Source organism: Pleurodeles waltl, chromosome 9, assembly GCF_031143425.1.
Source record: "Pleurodeles waltl isolate 20211129_DDA chromosome 9, aPleWal1.hap1.20221129, whole genome shotgun sequence".
NCBI lineage: Eukaryota > Metazoa > Chordata > Amphibia > Caudata > Salamandridae > Pleurodeles > Pleurodeles waltl.
This window is the reverse complement of record NC_090448.1, coordinates 869,557,041-869,580,655: the sequence shown is the minus strand read 5'-3', so window position 1 is coordinate 869,580,655 and position 23,615 is coordinate 869,557,041. Positions and strand designations below refer to the sequence as shown.

Sequence of the window (23,615 nt, the reverse complement as noted above, 5' to 3'; positions counted from 1 at the left end):
AGCGCCACGGCATCACCATGAAGGAACAAGCAAAAGGAAAAAAAGTTCACTTGCAGTTCAACGTATTGGCAAAAGTGCAATTAGCCAAGTAACAAGGGCGGTGTCCAAGGCGGTAACTAAACCGCCCCAAGGAGGGGCAAATGTAAAGCATTTACCAACGAAAATGAAGGATTTCTGAAGGGCAAGCCCATGTGACGGGTGTATGGTGGGCGAGGTCGAAAGCCTAGATACATACCAACTCGTCGGAAAAGCTGCGCTTGCGCGCTGCTATGCTCAACCTAAAAAGGGGTTTACCCCAAAGCATTTTACATAGGCTTTTTATATTGGACGTAGCTGCTAAACCGATTTACATTAAATCTGGAGGATTAGATATTATGGTATGCAGATGATCCTTTTGGGTACTACAGATAAGTAGGGTAAGTATTTTTTGAGTTATAAGGTATTTTAACTTAGTGATAGCTGTTGCGGTATTTCGCAGAAGCACCACAATATATAGTGATGACAAGTCATTAGCTATTGGTTAATGATTGCCTTTACAAAAGTTAAAGGCCTTTGTTTTCAAGTGCTGATTCACTCTGTTCAGAGTTACACCTTGTGTTCTAGGTAATTAGTAGATTTGGTATTTTTCCCCTACCTACTACCACTTTAGTTAAGTATAGGTAGTGAAAATATTTATGTTTGTATGTAGTTAATAATAAAATGTACAGAGTACCACAATACTGCTTCTGAAGTACTGTGGTACCCAAAAAATGTTAGAAAATAAAAGTACAATACACTAAATTTCACAAATATAGTGAATTTTCTGTTTTTAAAGTATTTAACTATGCACAAAAAAAGTCTACGGAGTAGCACAGTAATAACTAAAAGTTAATGAACTACTTCAACAAAATCTGCAGTTCTCCCTACATTGCTCTTAAATATATATAACAAATATACAGAAAATTATAAATATGTTTCCCCATTACCACTTTAATAAGGTAGTAACAGTAAGTCAAGAACAATGAAAACTACTACTTACCTATATGTAAGACCCTAACTTAGAATGCAGAAAAATGCAGATCAGACAACGCACCTAAACTGGCATTAAAACTTCTTGGCCTTTTACCATTGGTAAACATAGCCATTAGCCAATCATGTACTCTCATCTGCATGTACCACAGTATTTCACAAACGTACTACCGTATACCAAGCCACAATGTATATCTGAATCTTTTATAACTTATAATGTTAACACTACTTACACTACTCACACCTACTGCCAAAAATTACCCTTTACCTCTCATAATGTATACTCCTGACACCTATACTGGTTTCCACACTTTCATGCTACTTATGTTTCTATTCACATACTGCACTCTATGCCACTCCAGAAAACTCAAACTCTGCACTAATCGTCTGTACGCCACTCCACTCTACCCCACTACTCGCCACTCCATTGCACACTACTTTACACCACTCCATCCTATGACAACCCAGGCTACGCGTTACCACTGTACGCCCTTCCACTGTAAGCTATACTACTGTACGCAACTCAACTCCACATTATTTTACTCTATGTCACTCTATTGTATACCACTTCACTGTAAACCACTACACTGTACGCTATTCCACTGTACAGCTCTCTACTTGATGCCACTCCACTCTACTGCAATACAGTGCAGGCTATTACACTTTACAACACTACAATCTACACCACTCCACTGTACATCACTACACCCTATGCTCCTACACTCTTCTGCACTATTCCACTGTAAAACACTGCACTATGGTACTCCACTATATGCAACACCAGTCTATGTCACTATGCTGTACACCACTAAACTCAACATTTTTCAACTTTACACCACTCCATTGTACGCTACGCCACTATATGCAACTCCACACCACTCCTCTGTACACCACTACACTCTCCGCTGTTACACTGTAAGCCCCTACACTGTGCAAAACTTCACTCTAGGCCACTCCACTGTACACCACGCTACTCTACCTTATTCCCATGTACGCCTCTCCACTGAACAACTTTTCACTCTACTCCAATCCACTCTCTGACCCTGTACTTTCCTCCACTCTTTCACTCTATTCAATGGCATTCCACTTGACGATAGTGAATTCTACCATTAAAAAAAATGTTTTAAAAACTAAAATTCAAAGAAAAAAAATCAAAGGTTAGGGATAAGTTATAGTTAGGAAAACTTAAACTATTCTTTCTATACAAACCCAACTTAAACTACATAATCATTACAAATTCTAAAGTTCTATATGTAACTTAAAACTTAATAGTTTACACCCCCCCTTCAAATTACTATAACTCACACAATTACGTATCTGGTGTTGTCACCTCACTCGCCACATTTCATTAACTATAATTTGTGCCTTCTTCATGCATGTTCTCAAATGATGCCATTGGAGATGTAATAAGTGTTGTTATGAATGTTAGGATTTCACAAGATATAAGTGATGTATATGGAAAGATCTAACCAGTGCCTGGAGTGGCTCTGACTTCATGTTATGAATATGCCCTTCCTTAAGAACATTTGTGATAACTAGGTAAAAGAATCACAAAGTGATACCCGGCCTCGGATGTCCAGATACTGCAGAGAAAGAGTGAAGCTAGCCCTGACCTGTTTGTAGGGACCCATGATTTCCCATTGCAACTCCTATCGTAAGATGTGTAAACAAACTCTGATAAAGAGATTAACGAAAATGGGTGAAGAAGAATTCACCAAGTCACCATTAATGCCAAGGGCCTAGTTCTGCCATTGTCAGCTAAGAGGAGCTGCTGGATTAGCCTCCAGGGCCTCAACTGACAAAGATAAACACCCTCCTGTAAAGGTCTCCCGGAATGCGAATGAAAAAGAGGAGAATCTGCCTGCACTGACTTTCAGGGTCTCAACTGCCAAAGACGAGCATACACCTGAATCAGCATCCAGGACGGCTACTGCCTCAGACTAGTACTCACTTGCATAAGCCTCCAAAGCATCAATAACCATAAAGACAACGGTCTATCTGCACCAGCCTCACGGGCCACAATTGCAAAAGATGAGTGCCCACTTGTGCTGGCTTGAAGGCTGTGAATGCTAACAGGCCCAAGACATGTGTTGCACATCATCCATGAACCTGAAAGCAAGAGACCACATTCTATGGTGTCCCACACCACAGCCAAAGCTCAAGAGTGTGAGGACACTGATTTTACAGGTCCTCGTCTGGGACTCACTATCATCACTGAGCAAGTAGCATGGTACTGTGCTGTCACTGCACAAACTTAGAGATTGTTCCTGAACGCGAAAAGAGGGAAACAGTTGTGTTAATGGTAACCTTTGCCAGCAAAGGCATACACACAATTGGACTGACTGATCAGACAATGTTTGGAGTAATCACAAGCAATCTGTACATGTGCCTAACTTATGCTTGCATCCATATCTTTGCCCACGTCATAGAAGAGAGAGAGAAGTGGAAAGAAAGCAGGCACCATATGGATATCTGAATTTCTTTATATCCCAGAGAGGGTATATAAACCTGTAAATGAACGAACTTTGGAATGTGTAATTATTAGTTTTGATATGTGATTTCTTTTACTGAGAATGGTAGCACTGGGCTGTCCATTACTTTGTGACTTTTGTTTGGTTGTTGAGCCATTGCACCACACACTACCGCTCTGGGAAGTCTGTACCTGCTCACCCTTGCCAAACTGAGCATCAAGTGTGGCAAGCCTAGTTAACAGATCCATTGTAGGATAGTCCCCAGGATTCCAGTGAAAAACAATCCAGAGCACTATGACAGGGGCCCCGTGACATATGTCTGCCCCGTGGCCCCTTAACAGAATCCAACAAGTCTAACTTAGTTATAACTAAAGTAAGTTCTATCTAGTTACAAATGTGCATGAATGCTCACTCAGACATTTACAAAGATTTCCCTTACTACTCCTATGTCACACCCCTGAAAAAGGCCACTGATGTGATGTAAAACTTACAAGAGTGCAAATTACACACAAGTAAGTTAGGCCAATCACAACACCTTTGGTAATACAGTTTAGCTTACACAAAAATGAGCTATACCTTTTCTGTGGTATATGACAACCTTTAGCCAGGTAAAAGTAAAGTAATTCAAAACTGTGGCAGCTAGATTGTAATATAACTGCCACAATCCTATACTGGCATATTTGTCTTCACACCCAGCTCTCTAGGAGCTTTGTAATACAACGGGCAATTCTGAAACAACATATAAGCTACAAAAACTGTAATACTGTAAGTATACAGAGAAATCCATATATATATTTCCACAAAAAGTAAAAAAGAGAGCATATTATGGTCTACATGATCTTGCCCAGAGAACTTTCAAACTGAAGGAAAGGATATTTTCAATGTGTAATATGTCAGAAAAAGACAGCTACAGGATAGCTTATGTACATACTCTTTTTTTTTATGTGTCTAAATCAGTAACAGGACGGCAGGGTCCCAAATATTTTTAAAAAAAACCTTACTAAATAAAGAAGAACACAGAAAAGACACAATGAAACATACCATTTTTATGAGCTATGCAATACTAGTGGATTTCTTAAGAGTAACCAAATGAGCTTGGTCAAGGCCTAAACATTTCAAAGTGTGACAAACCATAGCAGTAAGGTAAACATTTAAATTAGGAATACAACAGAATTAGGCCCTCATTATGACCCTGGCGGTCCATGGGCCGCCAGGTCCGCTGTGGCAATCTCACCACCGCAGGACCGGCAGTGCAGACTGCCTTATTACGACATCGGCTGTTTGGCCACTGCCAAACTACCGCGTCCGAACCCATCTTGCCTCTTTATCGCGGCCTCCCGGGCTAGAGGTTTCCACCTGCATCCCGGCGGAAGTTGGGTGACCGCCAAGGTCATTACGACTTGGGACAACGCAAGCACTTTTCAGGCAGCTCATCGCCCCAAAATGCTGGCGGTAAGGTATCCCCACCACAGGAACTTGCGTTCCCGTCACCGGAATACCCCCCAAACACATCCGTACACATGCATGCATGCAGTAACACACACAATCATAAACAGACACCCCCCAATAACACACGCACAACATTCACCCCCAAAGACATGCATATATGACCATACACATCACACATGCATGCATACACTCTTCATCCCCCACCCCGTCCCTTCAACTACATACATACACGCACCTGCACGCACCCCTCCTACCCTTAACACATTCACCCATGCACACACCCCACCCCATGTCCACATGCATTCACACACGCATCACCATCACCACATTTACACACAAGCATGCACAGACACTCCCCCCTCTCCCCCCATTCATGACACGCATACACACACACACACACATACACACACACCCATTCACATACCCCTCTCCCCTTGTGGATGGCACTTACCTTGTCCGACGAGATGCTCCTCCATTAGGGGACGGGACCAGCGCTCCCACCACTGTCACCTCCATGCCACCAGAAGACCGCCACACAGAATTACTGGTTGTAATTCTGTGGGTGGTCTTTTTCTGACATGGCGGTGCCAGTGGTGGGATATCCAGTGGCATTCATAATATGGCGGTCTTCCGGCTGCTGCGGCGGTCTTTGCAAAAGACTGCCGCAGTCATAATGAGTGCCTCAACCTTAATATAGAACAATGAGGTAAGGAAAGGTAGGACAAATAACAGAATGTGTTTCATTCAGTCCGATAACAGTATGCCTTCTTTTCCTTCCTCGTAAAGGATTTGTAAAAATAAATAAATATTCAGCAACGGGAGGCTTTCTCACCACAAATAATTCATCTTGCTTTTCTAATTTTTATGGATAAAATGTACTCAAATGACAAGTTGTTAAGATGTATTATTAGCTAATTTAGTGTCAAAACACTTAAAGTTAAATACATATTATACAGTAGTCAGTAGTTACAGGACATAAAATAGAGGAGTATTAGAAGGCAAAGCATAAAAGCTCCTATAAAAAAAAATTAATTTAAAAAAGGTAAAAGGGGAAACTGCATTGGAAACTGGCCTGTGCATGCATACTGCGTGAATAAGAGAAATTAATGGCTCCAAATCACTTTTAAATGTTGACCTTCTTTATTATTACATTTAAAGTATGGGTTTCCTATCTAACCATAACTTGGTCATTTGTAATCTGGACAAGAAAACGGTTGCAAATAGTACTGAAGTATATTTCAGAGGGACAGCTTGAGTAACTAATAGTATCAGCTGTGCAGATGGAAGAATGATGATACCTAGAGGGTTACTGATCTCTAGGAAAACTTGTGTCCACTAGTTCTGGTGACAGTACACATTCTAAAGATGTGAGCTGTGTCCGCTAAGGTAGTGTGACAGTGGAAGAAAACGCCTTTGCCAACAAAAAGAAGGTGGGAGCATACTGCCTCATATTCCAGCACTCAGTTCGCCCAGGGGCACAATGGTAAATGCAGGGCATGAGACTACTTACTTCAGGGACAGTCTTTAGTTTTTCACCCTTGTTGGTGCAGCCAGTGCTGTGTATCTCTGTGTTTCAGGATAACTGTACTTCTTCAGTACAGAGCAAAACATTGAGAAAGTGTATTTTCTCTGTTTCATACAGTTCTTAATCATCCAGTGCCAGCCACATTTCACTTAGGCCTGTTCACTAGTTGATACGTCTATGTGTAGTTCTATTTCTGAGAAATGCTCTTTTTTATTTTTTTTAACATACCACTAACCTCCAAATGTTCCAGACATTCAGAACAGCCAAATAGTGTTATTCTTTACTATCTTGTAATAACTCAAGGATCAAGGCTTGTTCTTCTGCAGGAGAGAACAGCTGTGGTCCGCAGGAAAATTCTGCTGAGTTGTGTGTTTTTACCCTGGAAAATTTCCGATTAGGCCTTTTCTAATTTATGTTTGAAACTAATGAGGGAAAGATGAGAAGTCTAAAATTAAGAAGTCCAAAAGTGGTATACCTATCAGGAACATCTATAGCCACAGCCTTTCAAGGGTGTTTGCACCCACCGTGATATTTTTGCTTCCTGACTCATCTGTTTCAATTATAATCAATGGTGTCTTGAACATATAAATATATGCTGGTCTGAAGTGTACCAGGCTCTCTGCAGCGCTGCAGCTAAATAAACAAGATTCTTTTCTACGCCTGCATTGTGTCCTATTAGTCAATAGTTCCTTCATCTAAAATTAGATGGAGGCACTGCCTGAGACCAGCCAGATTCTCTACGCAGCGGTCCACAGGCCAATTTGTTCCTCCTAGGTCTGATATGTACACCTTCAGAAGGACTACATTTCCTAGAGTCAGCACCAACCGAGGGACTGACCATGTGTCCCCAAGACTGATTTATTGCTCTCCATGCGAACTATTGCCAATGTAGGCATCGGATAAAGTAAGATTGAAATCTCAAAGGTTTCTCCCTTGTTATATTAAATCAAAAGTCTGTACAGCAGCGTTTAAAGTATCTAATAAAAAAAGAAGGGATTAGAGTCCCCAACAAAAAAGTATGGGTTACAGTCCCTGAGTTAGAGTCCCCAACAACCTACTAGTGGTTAGAATCCCTAAATGAAAGTAGAAGGAGTTAGGTGTTGTGTTTCTCCACTGAATAATGCTGTTAAGTTACTGGCCTTTGCAAAAATTTCCCTGATCTGGGTATATTTTTGGGATTCCTCAGAAGTAAATCAATAGGTAATATTTTATGTACATATTGGGTGGATCAAGCACAGCCAAAAGATTGGTCTGCTTTTGAAATAATGATGAAAAAGTTACTTCAGTCAGGACTTTTTCTGAAACAGTGGAATTAGTACACTAGGAAAACTCAGACTTACAATTCCAGACTACGGACATGTTTGTCTTTGAAAAATTAGATTATATTCCCCAAACATTGCACACACTAGGTAAGACAAAGATACGAATAACACAATTTCAAATATGAAATACATGGGAGGTCTACTCTAGGGAGTGATTGGTAAAAGAAGCCATGATAAAAAGAGCTAAAAAGAATAATAGACAAGTGACCAAAGAAATAATGGGCCAAAGAAAGGCACAAGGTCGGCAGGATGAATTAATACAAGAAAAATGTAACCCAACCAGGCCTTCATCACCATCAGAGCAGGGAAACCGTATTATGGATGGGTTACTAAATGGAATGATCTGTCCCCCTCCATATAGATGAACAGCCTAAAATAGATAATAGACAGAAAGATGGAGTCAATTACCTGTGCAGTAAACCTTCAAAATTAATTATACCAATTGTACCTCCCAACGACCTAACTGAGAGGTCTAAAAGATTAGAAGGTTCCACTTTGCCCACTGCTGTCATTTATGCAGTCAATGTAATATGCAATGGCACTGATCATTCTGGGAGTGATGTTGAAAAACTCGAGTTGCCTGCAGAGTTTACCTTCGTTATGAAAAATCATGTTTTAGAACATGTGTGCAAACATACATTTCAAGATTTGATAGAACATGGGGCCAGGGCACATGACAAGAAAGTGGAATCAAAATGCCAGTAGGATATAGATCTGCAGGATATTGATTACCAGGTTTGCAACCTTCAAGTTAGGAAACAGCATGTGCCATTTCTATTGAGAAAATTAGTATCCACAATTGGGTAGTTAAAACAGGTATGTATTGATAGCCAGTTACCAATGCAGTATCCTGCCTACTATACTGCCTGTGTTTTATGTACACACACCTTGGATTAAGGCAGAGCTATTAGCTTTCGCTAAAGACTGTTGAAACATTAGGGAAAATGCAGTGGAATGGTAGACCCACACAAGAAATGATACTGAAGATCGGACAGTTGGCAATAAGGGACTTAAATCAGATGTTTTCCATCATCTTGCCAGCAGGGATAAGAAACAAAAAGTGTAAAAAGGGCCAACAAGTAGTGAAGTGACATAATGCAACATAAAGAGATAAAGGATGGCAGGACCATACATGATGAAATACATTACCGTGAAGGATGTGCCCTTGCTGTTCTTACTCAGCAAAACTGGGATAGCGAATGACCATGTGCATATTTTTCTGTGGGGTTAGACCCTGTAGCTAGACGTCTTCCAAATTAAGAGCTATTGCTGCTGTATCATTACAACAGGCTGAAACTTTGGTACTAGGAAATACATGTAATCTATACATTCTACATGCTGTTAATCTGATTTTGAACAAAACAAAGACACAGCATTTAACTAATATTTGATTGTCACATTATGAGTTACAATTGTAGGCCCCCAATGTTATTCTGAATCGCTGCACCGCCTTGAACCCAGCCACCCTTTCACCCCGCCCAGAGGAGATAAAGGCTATACCACACAATTGCGTCCTCATAACTGAATCACAGACTAAAGGCCAAAATGATCTAACAGATGTTCCCTTTCATGAAAGAGATGGGGGATCTTTTGATAGATGGATCCTGTTTTTAATTGCTGAATAGGGATACTGTTGCTGAATATGCCGATACCACTGTACAAACTGTTGTTGAAACTTGTAAAATTGCATAAATATCAGCACAAGCACCAGAGAGCAGTGCACAGACTACAGCATGTGAATTAAGCAAGGGATGATAGTAGATGTGCATACCAATAATCAGTATGTATTCGGAATAGCCCATAGCTTTGGAAACAAGAAAGAGGGTTTCTCACGTCCACAGAAGAGAAAATAAAACATGGCTTGCTCGTAAAATTTGAGAATGAATTAATGTGTATATCTCATTGTGTAAATGTATTGACAACTGATCCTGCACACGCAGGTCCCCAAGAATTGCAGAAGTCAGCAACCCCCAAGGAGCTACAAAAAAAAAAGAAAGGAAGGAACGTTACTGAATGATATTTGTTTAGGAACGGGAAGAAGAATAAGATTGCCTGATTCAATATTGCGCTAACTATACATGGACTCATCCATTTGGGGCAGGATGCAATGTGCAGGCATTTCTCACAGTTTTAATACAACAAGAACTTTAGAAAACAAGCGGAAGCTGTGTGGAAAATATAAATGTCTTTCTTGTGGACTGCATAATGCCGGATAGGGAATATCAAGGAAAAAAGGACATTTTGTGCCATTTGAGGCACCTTTTGAACATTTGCAAACTGAATATATATTGAAATGCCTCCAACAAACAAATATTGGTATGCACTGGTGGTTTCAGGCTGGAGCCTACCACACTGATTTGAATGATGCAATGAGTGCTGCAAGGATCTTGGGGAAGGAACTATTTACAAGGATCAGGCTGCCTAAAATATGATCATCAGATGTTGGGCTAAATTTTCCCCTTTTTTTTTTTTTTTTTTTTTTTTTTTAAACAAAGTGAAGAGCTGGGTGACAAAAGCCTTAGCCATCAAGCACCAGTTCCATTGTGCATTTCTCCAGCAACGGGTGCAGTGAAAAAAATGGGATGGCATACTGAAAGCCCAAATTGCGAAAATGTGCGCTGAAACAGCCTTGACATGGGTGGATACTCTGCCATTGGCACATATGAGTAGGCACAGTACACTTGGTTCAACAAAACAAAGAGAGTCCAATTAAATTGTCACATGGCTCCTGATGTCTGCCTTGGGGGCTCACCTACATGCTGCAACATTGCATTTGTCTAGTGAATTGCTGCAAGACTATTGTATTGTCCTGACTAAACAAGCACAACTTTTCCACCAGCAGGTGTACGAATCCTTGCCGGAACCTCTGCAGACCCCAGGGCATGATCTCAGCATGGCGAGTAGGTCCTAGTAAGAAAAAGAAATGTCAGAGAACAAACTATGCACAGCAGACATGGAAAGGTCAGGTGCAAATTCTGCTGGTAAGCAGCACTAGAGTAAAATGCACTAATTATAAAAACTGGATACATGGCTCATGTGAAGAGGGCACATGTATCAACGTGTCATGAACCATCTGAATGCAGACCACAAGCAGAGCATGCCAGCAAACCCTAATATACTCTGAGACCAAAAGTGCAAAGGAACCATAAGGAATAAAAAACAAAATTGATAAAGGACACTTAAGTGCCAGAAACCTCAGTGAGTCTTATATCTACATGCGTTTGGGAAATAATGGATGTCAAAAGAAAAGAGAAACTGAAAGAATTAAAAAGGAAAATTCTACAAAACCTCCTTGTGTTATGATATTAGCATTCTAATGGGTTACTTAATAAGTTGGTCATCGATTAAATATTAGTGCCCATTATATTGCCTACATTATCTTCTGAATTACAAGATCATCACCATGAGGAATTTAAAGACAATTTAGCTATACAGACTATGAATGCTTATTAAAGGGAAAGGAATGTTTCAGGCTGTTGGATATGTCTGAAACTTATACAATGAGTCAAGTTTAATTATATAGAAAATGGTTATTACTTGGGATCCAAGAAGCAAACAAATTCATTGTCTATAATCAAGAAAAGGTAATCACATCTGGTTGTAGTAATTATTCACAGAGGCCAGTTGATAATATAGGGAGGATTCTGCATACAGAGATTTGCTAAATGTTACTACCATGCCTCGGAGATCTAGGGATTTCCTTATGTGGCCGAATAACACATAAATTGAAGAGACCAATATTCCATAACTTATGTTATCAGCTAACACTCTAGGAAAATTATGTATACATGCCAACAGGTCACAAACATTACAAAAGTGCATCACAGTGAGGGACAGTGTATATAATACTACATTTTCACTTACCAATAGTTCATGGCCTAGCACACCTTTATATGCAGGGGATGGAATCTATTGGATATGTGGAGTGTAAGCCTATACCAGACTACCTTTATATTGGGCAGGTACTTATTACCTTGGAATTGTATTTCCCCCGTGTCAAACATCACAGCGCAAATAGCATGAAGTATTGAATGGTGGATTTTTAACAAGTGAGAAAAAAAAGGGAAAAACAAGAAGATTCAGTTGGAGAAAGAGTTTCCAACCTTGCAAACAGACCCTGTATACCTTGGATAGTGATACCTCTAAATTTTATTAGGAAGATTAGGAAAATAGGTAGATTGCTGGAGACAATAGATGAAACATCTGTAGGGATAGCTAACCTAAAAATAGGAGTAGGTGAGTATGTTTAGTAGACTTTAAAAAATAGGACTGTTGTTTGGTTCATGGGGTCATGGTGGACAGTCCAGCTTAAATGGGCACTAATAATACTTGGACTACTAGCACACTGTTCTCAAATTACTAAGGCAATGACGGCAAGACCAAGGCCATACATGTGGATAATTGTGATGAAATAGATTATATGACAAAAAATAATAGACTAAAGTTTGAACAAATGATTGACTATTAGTTCAAAAGGAAGGATTGAGCAAATGAAATTTCTATGTTCACGCAGTTCTTATTCATTCTCTGTCAGCCAAGTTTTACTTATTTCTTTTCACTAGTTGATCCGCCTACATGTTCTTTTATTTCTGAGAAATGCTTATCTGTTCACATACTGCTAACCTCCAAATGTCCCCGACACTCAGGAACAGCTGAATAGTGTTATTCTTTCCCGTCTTGTAATAGCTCGAGGTTCAAGGTGTTTTCTTCTGCAGGGGAGGACAGTTAGGGTCTGCAGGAAACTCTGCAGAGTTGTGTGTTTTTCCCCACAGAAAGTCTTTGATTCGGTCTTTTCTAATTTATGTTTGAAACTAATAAGGGAAATATAAGAAGTCTAAAATTAAGAAGTCCAGAAGTGGTAATTCTGTCAGGAACATCTATGGCCACATCCTTTCAAAGGTGCTTGCATCCACTGTGGTATTTTCATTTTCCAACTTCTTTGTTTCAATTATAACCAATGGTGTCTTGAACACATATATATATATACATACATATATATATTGCAGATGCCGAACTATATGTTAATTTATGATCTGAAATCTTTATCTATTGGGTGCCACTCAGTTTTATCTCCTCTGTAACGTAGGTTGATGAGTTGTATATGATGGTATCTATAGATATGCTCCTTTTCTCCCTCAACAGATATGTGAATTGTTAGGTATGCAGGCCTCGAAAATTCTACTCCTCCACTCACAATGGCAAGTCATATTTTATGAGGTCAAGCTATTTTTAGGACCTACTAGCCCCTTATGGCCAGTTGACAAAAAACAGGTGTTCTGTTCAGTAAGAAAATGCAAGAGCAATAAGGATGCCTTTAAATCTTGTGATCTTGTCACATTAGCTCTTTGTTCAGTGACAGAGGTCAAAAGTCAGTTTGTCTTACAATTAATTATCCTTCTGACTGTAGAGTTTCAGGATTTTGTAAGGTGAACTCTAACCTGATGTACAAAGAGTTATTTAATTGTTGTTTGTGCACACATTTCAAAATATATTTCAGTAGCTGTGAAATACCAATTTATGTCTTCTGTGTGATGAAAAAAATATTTTAAGAGGATGAAAACAAATCACAACACTTTTCTTGGGGATTTGCAAAGACAAATATGTTTTCTGAAACGCACTTTTCACAGATTATTGTTAATACACTATATAGGATTATCAGTAAAGCTGCAGGTTAGTTGAATGGCTTTAGGACATTCTTTGGAAATTTAATGTCTGTAAATGACGGTGTGCTGCCACATCATGCTTTAGTAATATATTTAATAAAAGTGACAGTTTAAACATAAACTGAGAACCACTCCTGCCCTGATGGCAATGTTATTAGTAAACTAAGAGGCAAGTCATGGATCATATGTCACCTATATGTGGGCTAGATTCCTATTATACATGGAGCAAACATTTAGTCTATTTAAAAAACAAAAAAGGTTTTTTTATTCAGCAGAAATGCTAAGGTCACATATTTGAAGGTGCACTCATGTGAGAATTAAGAAAAAAGCGACTCTGTAAACTAAAATATTTGCCTAGGATCACACAATTTGAGAGCTATTTTTGGGTCAAATACATTACAATTAGGTCAAGTAGATTATTCAAGTTACTTGACCTGCAGGTCTAGTAACATTTTTATCATTTTCTGAAGTCTGTATGTCATGAATTCTAAGTTATTAGGGACATACCATAGCATTGTATATAGCACTTTATCTCCTTTTCCCTTTGGATGAGTTGCAATTGATGATAACTCGAGATATGATCCTTCTCTCCCTTAATAGGGAGGGTATATGAAATTTTGGGATATGTGGTGAATTAAGAGTTACTAGGAACATACTTGAGCATTGTATATAACACTTTATTTTCTTACACACAGCACTTTTCTCCCTTTTGTTCCTTTCTCCTTTACTGTTTTATCTCCTTTTCTTTCTGGATGAGCTGCAATTGATAACTCAAGATATGCTCTTTTTTCTTCCTCTCTAGGAATGTATATGAAATTCTTGGATATGCGATGAATGAGTTATTAGGGACATACCAGAATATTGCATATAGCACTTTATTTCCTTGCATATAGTACTTTTCTCTCTTGCTCCTTGACTCCTCTCTTGTAAAACATTTCTGAGTAATGAACCCTGCAAATTTCTTTCACACATGTTCATACATATATGATAATAAATATACATGCAGTACTATTTTAATTTAGAATAATCACATCCTGGCCCCCATGATTGGAACTGGAATATGAATTGCATGTACCTAGGAGTCTGAGTACAGGGTTGCAATAGAAGGAGAGACATCCATACATAAGAGCTAGAAATGTGAATGTGAAATGTGAACTCAACAATGTTTACAAATATATTATGCACTTTAATTATCTGAGGATGTTTACATACATGTTATGCACTCTAGGATGTACTGCCAATGAATAAAACATCTACAATTATTTTTTAGGGAGACTCTATATATGCTTGGATGCAATACTACAACATGGATTAGCACCTTGTCAGATTATGCATTTTAGGGAATATTTTATACTGCTTTAATAAGGAATTGTGAATTAAGAAATATGATATTTTTAAGACTGAATTATTATTGATATGAAATAGGTTGTGTATGTATTAATTTGTGATTAGAGTACACAGGTGAATGACAAACTTGATACCATGACCCCTTTTCAACCGAGAACGTGAATAAGTGGATTTCAGGAAAATGGCAGAAGCTTTTAGCTATAACAACATTGTAGGTTACTATTCTAGTATTTAGGGGGCCAATGTGATAGAAAAAGGACTGAATGATAAAATAGTGTCCATTGTAATTGTTTATGAGGTCCAGTTGAAAGCATACAGCCAAAACACGTCAGCCCGATTTTGAAATTGTTCTGTATCCTTTGGATTGTCTGGCGTTTACATAATAAATTATGAAATACACCATGACCTGTCTGTGAAGTCTCCTGCATTGTGCCACCGTGTCAGTGGTGATGAGAAGTGCGCTGTGTGGAAGTATATATATATATATATATATACACACACACACACATATATATATATATATATATACACACACACACACATATATATATATATATATACACACACACACACACACATACATACACACACACACATATATAATACCCAGTGGTGGTGTTGTCATAAAAAAGGCACTTATTTCCTTGCCTATATCTTTGGCACAGTTTGACGAATCTTCACAAAATTTTCCAAAAAAATTGTGCCTGTGATTCTTGTTGCGGTTGGGAAGTTTCAGGATGATCGGTTAAGCGGGGGCTGAGAAAAAGGGGAGGGGGAAGTTAAAAAAAAAAAAAAAGTGCGATTCCCATGTTAATTCCTATAAGAGATTTGAACACAACTACAGCCCAAACTGCTGGAAGGAATTACACCAAATTTGGCAGAAAGTTAGCTTTTGGTACGCAGACTGGGCTTTCCGTTATTTGGTGTAATCCATTCAGTAGTTTTTGAGATATTAAAGGGAAAATGAATTTGTATATCTAGGGCCACAGATCCTCCTCGACAGCTTTGTGAACGATAAGAGCTTGTGCACGGAGCTGCACAGCTTTGGTTGGCTGCCAACACTTCAAACCAGGAAGTGTTGGCAGCCATCTACCAGAAAAAAGTGTGGAGAAAAAAAAACAACAAAAAAAAAAAAAAAAAAGAAAAGGGGCCCAGGGTAGGTACACTCTGAGCCCTTAGCTCTGGTGCTGGGGTCCCCACCATGGCAAAAAAAAAAAAAAAAAAAAAAAAAAACTTTTTTCTGTTAAAAAAATAAAAAACTGCCACAAATTAGCGACAACATTGCTAATTCATGGTAAAAATCGTTTTTAAGAAGCCCCTGGGTGAGCTAGTTCCCGGGGGTATTTTGAAATAAAAGAGGAAGCCACACGGGGTCCCCCTCCTAGGGCACTTTTAATGCCCCGGGGACCGCAACCTCCCCGAGGCTTTATTTTTAATGAATGCAGGGGAGTAACTAAAACTCGTGCCCTAAGGTAACTATAATTCGCACCCTCGCCATGCACTGCTAATTACCTCCACAAATTGTGGCACTCATGACATCTTTGATAACATCATTGATAATATCAATGTAATATTTGAAGTAACATTTTTGATGAAAAAACTGTGCATGGCATGGGTGCGAGTTATAGTCACCTTAGGGCACAAGTTATAGTTACTCTGGCCCCAACATGGCTGAGGCCAACAAGTTCTTGTTGAAGTGTTGGCAGCCAATCAGATCTCAGCAGAAGATCCTAAAGGTTCGCAAAGTCTTTGTGCCCCTATATATACAAATTTGGATTTTCTTTAATTTCTCAAAATCTTCTGGACGGATTTACACCAGATAACAAAAAGGTTGCTTTCTGAACCAAGAGCTACCTTTCTGCCAAACTCCGTCCAGTGGTTTGGGCGCCATCACTGTTCAAAATCCCTATGAAAAAATGAATGGGGAAAAGCATTTTGGGACCCCCCTTTTTCTTGACCCGCGCGGCGGATCAACCTGAAACTTTCCAGACAGCAGCTAACGTGAGTGTGGCATTTTTTGGGAAAATCTTATGAAGATTTGTCAACAGATGCCAAAGACATAGGCAATAAGATTAAAAAAATAAAAAAAAAGCTTTTTCTATAGAAACTAGGTCCTAACTTTAACTACCTAGTGGTGATCGCACTAGGTAATATACACACACACACAAGTGTGGAGTTTAATAAAATATCTACCGGTCTATGGTACTGGTTGCTTCATAAATCTACTTGTCCTGCAAAACAATACACATTCCTTTGGTGCCACAAAGTGTGCCGATAATTTATGGCAGCAATCTCATTGTATACAAGCTCTGATAATAGCCTGATTATGCCAGGGCTCACACTACAGTAGGGTTTGAACTCTAGCAATTCCCGCATTTTGCCCCCTTTCCAGTGATCTACATACTGGGGCTGGAAGTAGCATTAAGCACAAGTTGTAGGGTTGGAATGCACTTTGGAGTCTGTGCAAACGTACTAACTTGCATGTTTTAGGGGTTTTAACCAGCTTTTCTCTTATCTTTTCCCATACTGTGAAAGGTTGGAAATTTACTCCTGACAAGGGCAGAAATAAAACTTCTGCCACAGTTAAGAAAAAAATGGATGAAGAGAAAGTGAACTTGTAAAGGCTCAACAGATTTTAACATGCGCAAATCTACACAAGCATATTTGCTTGTGCTAAAATGCAGTGCACAACTATTTTCTAGGAGTACGATTTCCTGGCCTACTTCAGTAAACTATTGTGAATTCATGAAAGCTGTAAATCTGCACGAATGGAAGGGCATGCATCATAGCTGCACTTTTTTACTTTATTTAAGGATTGAGTCCTTAATTAGGCCTCAAAGAAGATCTTTTGTTTGTATTAAATGTCTCTCTCTAAAAACTGTCTCCACTATGAGTGACAGCATTCTGCTCTTTCACAAGGAGCATATCGACACACAAAGTAATTCTCTTGAGTGCCAAAGACTACTGTGGCAAGGTGTACTTTTTGAGACCCAAAAATATTATTGCTTTTTGCCAATGTTTTTTATAAAGGTGATGACCTGGCAGCTCCCCCAATAAAGTTTTACAAAAAGCATGTCCAAACAAGCCACACATTGACCAAACCAAAAGACTGACCACCAATGTCTTACCTATTGGCTTTGCCAATGATTGCTTATTTTCATGTTCATTTATCATGCTGAAACTGCTTGCATTGATTTTTCCTTCATGAATATTTTTGGGAATACTAGCGTGCATCAACAGATTTTAGTAGATGGTGCTTTAAAGAAATGGTACGTACAATTTCAGGAGCAGTTTAGCAAAAGGGTTTTTTCTAGATGCATTTTTCAGGAAGATTTAATTTGAAGCAAAGACTCATCAATCTCACTTTCAAGCCTCTGCAAATACTTGCATTAAATCGGAGAGCATTCTGGGAGCATTAAACGTAGCCTAATATTGTCAAACTTTGCAAACCTGTGTACACATTTTTATACTGGAACCACTGCCAGTAGTGCTGTCCGAGCTTACATTTCCTTAGAGTGCTCATCCTAATAATAAAGGCTTTTCATTAATAAACCATAAATACAAGTTCAAACAACATTAACATATAGACACAACTATTACCTTAACTGCAGACAATACCCTTCCCTGGTCTATAATTCAGTACTGTAAACAGGCAGCCAAACGGATTGTGCTGCAGGGGGTTGGGCCTACTTGCCCTAAGGCCAAAATAACCATGAAAACTTGTTGTCCTGGGAGTCAGGCTATAGGAATTCCATATACACACACATATATATATCTCCAGGTGGATTATCCTACTTAAAACTGAGCATCCCTGGGGTTTGAACCAAGATGCAGAACTTCATGTTCATGTATTTTTATGATTATGAACACCTTAAAGCTAGTCTAAATATGCATTGAAATAAATTCAGGGATAGTGTTTTCAAGATGTGATATGGACATATCAAAGAAGGAAGTAAGAAAGAAAAAAGAAATAAGAAAAAGAAGAAAGAAAAAAACCTTTGAAAAGATAAAAAATCTCATCTTTGATTGTTGTTAGATGTGAAATGAATGTGATTCTAATGCTTAAATTTGTACAGCAGATGGCCTTTTATATAATATTATGCTCCTTAACTATGAAAACTCATGGAGTGTTTAAATTAATACTAGTTAGGGAAGATAATGGACTGATCAAAGCAGGGACAGATAGGGGGAACTATGTAGGAAGTGTACATATGTGGAGACTGTATTATAGACCCGTGAGGTTAACAGTTCTTTACTGTGATTTGGTTTGGGCTAAGTATGCCTGGTACTTTATTTAAAATGCACATTGTCGTGAACAGTACACTCTCATACACGTTCACCTTAAAAAATTGGAAGACAAAGTTTTAGGCGGAAAGCCCATGTTCCCCTCTTCCCCTCTCAATGTTTATATTCTATGGTTATAATCATACTTTCTTATATTTTCATATAGGTCTCCTTTAAAATTGAAATAAAAGGTTGGAGGAGTGGCTGGACCCTCTTCCTTTAAATGTATGTGCACTGTGTTTGTTTCTATGGCCAGTTGAAGGCTTCGGACGAAACGCGTCACCAGTTTTCTTATGGACATCACGTTTTTGCACAGAATATAAAATAAATTATGCAATACAGGAACTGAGAGTACCCCCATCTTTCACGTGTACCTGTGAGGTGATAGATGTACGTGATGTTAGAGGGCTTCACAGAGCCCGCGTTGAGTCTATCATATATATATATACACACACACATATATATATACACACACATATATATATATATATATATATATATATATATATATATACACACACACACATATATATATACACACACACACACATAAATATATATACACACACACACATATACATATACACACACACACATATACACACACACACATATACATACACACACACACATATACATACACACACACACATATACATATACACACACATATATATAGTTTCATTCAGATGGTCTGAATTGAACCACGCTCTATGCAGCACGCTAAATAAACAAGATTATTTTCCATGTCTGCATTCTTTTCTAATTGTGAGCAGTGTCATTACTCATGCTCTATCAACATCGTTTTGGGGGTGCTGGAAATGCTACACAAACTCCTCAGGTTTCTGTGCCACTCACTGCATGTAGGTGCATCTGCCAGAGCCCATCAGATCATTTGCTCAAGGGAGCATTTTCAAACAAAAAGGGGGTGGGAGCACACTGCCTCACTTCCCAGCACACAACCCGCCCCTTTGCATCATGGTAAACGCAGTGCATGATAACACTCACCGCTGTGGTAGAGGTGCAGTATGTGCTTAGTGTCCCAATATTTGTGATATAATTATTATTGAGAAAAGTATAATAAAAGTAACATCATTTTAGACACTGCCCATGCACATAATTAAAATTAACATGGGTCATGTGTTAACTGTTGATGGTGTTTTAGTCCCATTAACATGAGGGATCATCATCAGAACTGAAGAAATGATGGGACCGGGACTGAGCTAAACAAAAGGGGCACTTTCTGCACCTTAGTGAATTTCACTTATTTTTGTATTGATTGTTAGTTTTTAATGGTATGATTAATACAAAGAAATGTACATCATGAAAAGGATCTTTTCTTTGGTACTGTTACCATAGGAACCATTGTATTCTATATCTGGGTGTTTTGTAGAGGCAAATAAATCCAGAAATGTAATTGAGCTCATATGTAATTAAGACCTGGGCATCTTCATAAATAATCACGTAGCTGCAAATACCCGACTTTGGAATGAAATATGTAGAAGACAGTGTAAAGAAAAAATGGAAACCAAATAATCAAACTTGTGTTCTAAAAAACTGCAGGTTTGTGGATGACTTGACTTGTCTTAAAGAGTTGTGGAAGAAAGAAGGTATGGATATTTTGCACCAAAGAAGGCTACCTAAAGTAAATCTAGGAATGTGACTTTTGTGTGCAATGGATGACTATATTTGTGAATACTGTAAATTTGCCTACTGTCATTCTCTATAGAGTTGTAATTTTATGAAAGTTTCTAATGATCGTCAGGTTATGTGCAATACAGGAGGCTTCAGTTTCTTATGGCAACAGGCCAACGATGAAGACTATAATATTGATTGGTTCACATGGGAATTTTGTCAGATGCCATAGGACTGATTTGTTTATTATGAAAGTTTACAACAAAGGTAGAAGGTCTGAAAGTATTGTCAAATAGCCATCTTCCTGATAAGGGTAGATTCATATAACACTGTGTTGAAGGCTGTAGGCTAGCATTTTGCTACGTGGAATTTCACACGTTAACTTTGTAAGAAGTGTTTGTGATGGCTACCCCGTAAGACAAACACTTTGGAGAATAAGCTTAGTGCTGTGGTAATCTTTGTCAGACCTTAAGTGGAGTGATATCTGCCAGACCCCGCCCCCCCAACAAACTATAATATAAACTTCAACGCACATAAACATACAGAAAGGGTCTTTGAGGCAGCCCTCTTTTGTCTATTTAAGTGACACCGTCACTCTGCTTCCCCTCCATGAGAGCATACTGCATCGGGCACTAGGTTAGCCTATTTCTGCCAAAGCCTCTTTTGCCCTGTGAGTAATGGCACTTGGCATGACCCCATATCCACACCTGTCTGAAAATTAAGGCGCTTCATTGACTGGCTGGTGGCCAGTCCTTTAGATTTCCATTTTTTTTTCTTTGATAAATACTCTTTCATTTACTTTGTTCTACATGTATTTAGACCCAACGTGCAGCTCCCCAGGCAGTCCTACCAGCCTGCTTTGCCCCTCATTTCATCTCCAGTGTGCTGCATCCCATTCTGCCACAAATTCTAAACTGGGCATCTATTTTACCTATCCAAATGGTCAATATGTTTAGCAGCATTATGTTGGACACCTTGGTTTAGCAAAGAAGTGATGAATCATGCATTTTAGCATTCAACGATGACTTCCCAGTGCAATGCTAACTAAGAAGCTACCTTGGAAAGCCATTGTGCGTAGTTCATCATTGCTTCTAAATATAAGATATATGTTGGAATTTTAAAACGATGTTAGACAATGTACAATACCAATTCAAGACGGTCAATCAACGCCAATGTTTAATTGGCTCTTTGTATTGCAAGTATACATGTGGCAAGTTTAGGTGGAGGCACGTTTTCTTTTTTCTACTTTTCATTCCATATGCTTGTGGGAGTTTGTGTCCCTTTTATTGCAAATGAATGAATGCAAGAAGGAGTCAGTGGGTGGATGAAATGCAGGAGTGCAAGAAAAAGTGAGACAGCATACATGATGAATTATTCAGTGACTGATAAGCCACTTTTTTATTTATAGCCCCGACCTAGTGGCATTATCAATGCTTGTTTTCGGGATAATTCTGTAACTGGCCCCAGTGCAGATTCTGAACTATACAAATGCTAATTAATAACAACGATATCCTAAATACAAACTCAAGGAGCTGCCAGTTTGCACTGAAAACAACATAATTAGATCCAAGACAGCAAACTGCAAGATAAACAAATCGATTATTACAAGCCCAATGTTGTAATCATGCATTACAAAGGTGAGCACCAGGGCTTAGACATTGGCAGTCCGTCTAGAGGTGGAGGCGCAAGCTCCAGGTTCCTCCCATCACTAGGCGGCGGCAGCCAAAAGGAAATATTAAGAAGCTTTCAGTTGAAAAGGATGACATGCGTCATTTAATACCAGACAAATATGCAAACATTGAACACGCCGGTCTGCTTATTGGATGTATGAGAAGAGACCCTTTTAGTTAAGGGTGGGTTTACGGTGTGCCCTCCTCCTAAAAGGATTTAGTAAACTCAAAACTGCCCCTCTACCTGGTCATAGGGTGCGGTCTCTAGCACCTCTCCACAAAGCTGGGCACACCGCTGAAACTTGCGGCGTCGGAAACAGCTCCACGCCTGTAGTAGTGGCTCCATATCCAATCCCATCACGCAGCCTTGTAATCCAGAAAACACACTCACACAGCCAAGAGCGTCTCTCTCGCCCCCAGCAACCGAACGTCACAGGCACTGGAACAGGGTTTCTGGAAGTAGGTGGGTGTTTCTTTAGAAGCCAATCACATCTCTGAAACAAGTATGATGGACAGAACAGGAGAAGACAGATTTGAAGCGAGAAAGAGGCTTGAAACGCAAAGTAGCGGCGTTAGTATGACTTTACTGATGACGCTTACACTTGATTTCGTTGGACCGTAGCAGCAGCACGGACGCACGCTTTAATGAAATGTAATCAATTGGGAATTTCAGTTTTTTTAAATAATCGTATACTACTGATATACATGCATATATTTGCATGAAATGTGGCAACACCACAATATCAGTTAGAATAAATATCTGTAGGTATTAATAATGTATTTTTTAAAATATCTGGTAGTTTTCTATCTTTAGCAAGCCACCAACCATCAGAATACTTAAAGACAAAACTGAACTACTGTCATTTCAAGATGGACACTGCGTTCGCTTACTGAAAACCAAGTCTAATTAATGACTGAAGCTTACTAGTACCCAAAAGAAGTCCGTGATCGTTCAGACTTGGGATTCCCATTCGAAATTATTACTCGTGGGATTTGAGGATCTGGTTTATTCCAATAATATACAAAACAACGTAAAATAAATGCATAGCTGCCTACTTTTCAGCTTATGTATGTGCAACATTCCAAGTTTTCAATGTGATACGTGTGTCACATTTTAATGAATTATGTGTGAACACTGAGTAACACGTCTTTGGCGTGAATACTACATAGCAGTTATGTTAATGAACTATGATAAATATTAGAATCACATGATTGTTTCTAAGTGGCTGCTAAACACCCCA

The 23,615-nt window shown here is 38.9% G+C and overlaps 1 protein-coding gene across 2 annotated transcripts in view; it reads right to left on the bottom strand.

Annotated features, from left to right (window-relative positions):
- Window positions 1–22,875, bottom strand: part of TTC8 (tetratricopeptide repeat domain 8) — a 296,727-nt gene extending 273,852 nt beyond the window's left edge. Inside the window, exon 1 of one of the 2 annotated variants that reach the window (XM_069208150.1) lies at window positions 22,619–22,875. In XM_069208150.1, coding sequence (XP_069064251.1) covers window positions 22,619–22,732 — 114 coding nt within the window. In that variant the 5' untranslated portion in view covers window positions 22,733–22,875. The remainder of the gene's footprint in view (window positions 1–22,618) is intronic. The other variant, XM_069208149.1, reaches the window with a different exon arrangement.
- Between the last annotated feature and the right edge of the window lie 740 nt (window positions 22,876–23,615).